Genomic DNA, 1763 nt, shown 5'->3' with positions numbered 1-1763 from the left:
GCGCACGTACGCACGCACGCACGCACGCGACAGGCATGCTCGCTGTCGCCTGCCAGACCATCAAGGCCTCGCTCGACCGGCTGCCAAACAAGGAGAGCCGGCTGAAGATCGGCTTCATCACGGTGGACGACTCGCTGCACTTCTACAACTTGTCGGCCTCGCGCTCCCGGCCGGACATGCTGGTCATCCCGCAGTTCGAGGAGAGCAGCATCGACGACCTGGACTCCATCACGCTGCCGATCCCAAGCGGCCTGCTGGTCCACCTGACCGAGTCGCGCAACATGGTGGAGATGCTGCTCGACTCGCTGCCTGGCCTGTTCAAGGACCAGGCCCGCCGGGGGAACTGCCTCGGCGCGGCCCTCAATGCGGCCTTCAAGCTCCTGGGCACCGGCGGCGGCAAGGTTTGCGTCTTCCAGGCCACCCTGCCCGACACCGGGCCCTACATCCTGACCAATCGGGCGCAGCCGGCCGGCAAGACCGGCACCGGGGCCGGCGGCAGTGCCCCGCAGCCCGTGGTCGGCACCAACAAGGAGAGTGCCCTGCTCTCGCCGCAGACCACTTCCTCGCAGAATCTGGCCCTGGCCGCCATCAAGTCCGATGTGTCCTTCGACTTCTTCCTCTTCGGCTCGGGCCCCGACTCGGCCGGGCTGTCGCGCTACCTGGACCTGGCCTCCTTGACGCACCTGCCGCGCGTGACCTCCGGCGTGTGCTACTACTATCCCTCCTTCAATGCCGGGGTCCGGGCCGATGTCGAGCGGTTCTCCTACGAGCTGGGCGAGTACATGGCCACCATGTTCGGCCTGGAGGCGCACTTCCGCGTGCGCGTGTCCCGCGGCGTGCGCCTGGTGGACTACCATGGCCCGGGGTTCATGCGGTTCTCCGACCTGCTGGCCCTGCCGGCCACCCCGCCGCAGACCGGCTACGCGGTGCAGCTGGAGATCGACGAGTCGATCGCCGCGCCGCTGGTGTGCTTCCAGACGTCCATCCTGTACACCTCGTCCAATGGCGAGCGCCGCATCCGGGTCATCACCTCCGCCATCCCGACCACCACCGAGGTGGGTGCCGTGCTGAACTCGGTCAATGTCCCGGCCGTTGTGGGCCTGCTGTCGAAGATGGGTGCGTTTGTGTCCGCCGCGTTCCCCTCCCGGCCCGTGCACGCGCGCACGCACGCGCGCACGCGCGCACACATTGTGGCCGGGGGATGGCCACCGTCCTGGATTCTCTCATGCTCCTTCCTTCGGACTAACCTCCCGGTGCCGGATGTTGGGGCTGTTCCCTTCTTCTTCCTCTTCTTTCCCTCTCGTCTCTGCACCTCCCTGGCACGCACGACACCCCGCTAGCGGTCGAGCGTGCCCTCTCCTCCCGGGTTGAGGACGCTCGCGATGCCATCCTCAACAAGGCCATTGAACTGCTGACCGTGGCGCGCAGCGAATTCCCGGCCAGCTCGAACCCGGTCCCGGCCATGGCCCCGCAGGTGGGTCAGAACCCGGCGGCCGCGGCTGCCAGCCAGATCGTCGCCCCGCAGTCGCTCATGTACCTGCCATTCCTGGTCCTGGCGCTGGCCCGTCAGCCGGCCTTCCGCGGCGGTGTCGGCGTCCTGCCGATCGATGCCCGGTCTTGGTCGCTGGCACGCATGCACTCCGGCACCTCGATGGACCTGGCTGCCGCGCTCATCCCGCAGTTCTACTCGCTGCATGACTTCGCCCCGGAGGTACGCCCAATGCGAAGGCCCCGCGCCAGGCCACGACCGGCCCACGGGGGGG

The 1763-nt window shown here is 68.2% G+C and overlaps 1 protein-coding gene across 1 annotated transcript; it reads left to right on the top strand.

Moving 5' to 3' along the window:
• Nucleotides 1-35: 35 nt before the first annotated feature.
• On the top strand, nucleotides 36-1698 carry H696_01997 (hypothetical protein; the record flags this gene model as incomplete). The annotated part of the gene is made up of 3 exons (XM_009495896.1): nucleotides 36-1116; nucleotides 1341-1586; nucleotides 1682-1698. 3 exons carry the CDS (start codon nucleotides 36-38, stop codon nucleotides 1696-1698), a joined length of 1344 nt encoding a protein of 447 aa, XP_009494171.1.
• Nucleotides 1699-1763: the final 65 nt, after the last annotated feature.

The sequence above is a fragment of the Fonticula alba genome, assembly GCF_000388065.1.
Source record: "Fonticula alba strain ATCC 38817 unplaced genomic scaffold supercont2.3, whole genome shotgun sequence".
Taxonomy (NCBI): Eukaryota; order Rotosphaerida; family Fonticulaceae; genus Fonticula; species Fonticula alba.
This window is presented reverse-complemented; position numbering and strand designations above follow the sequence as displayed.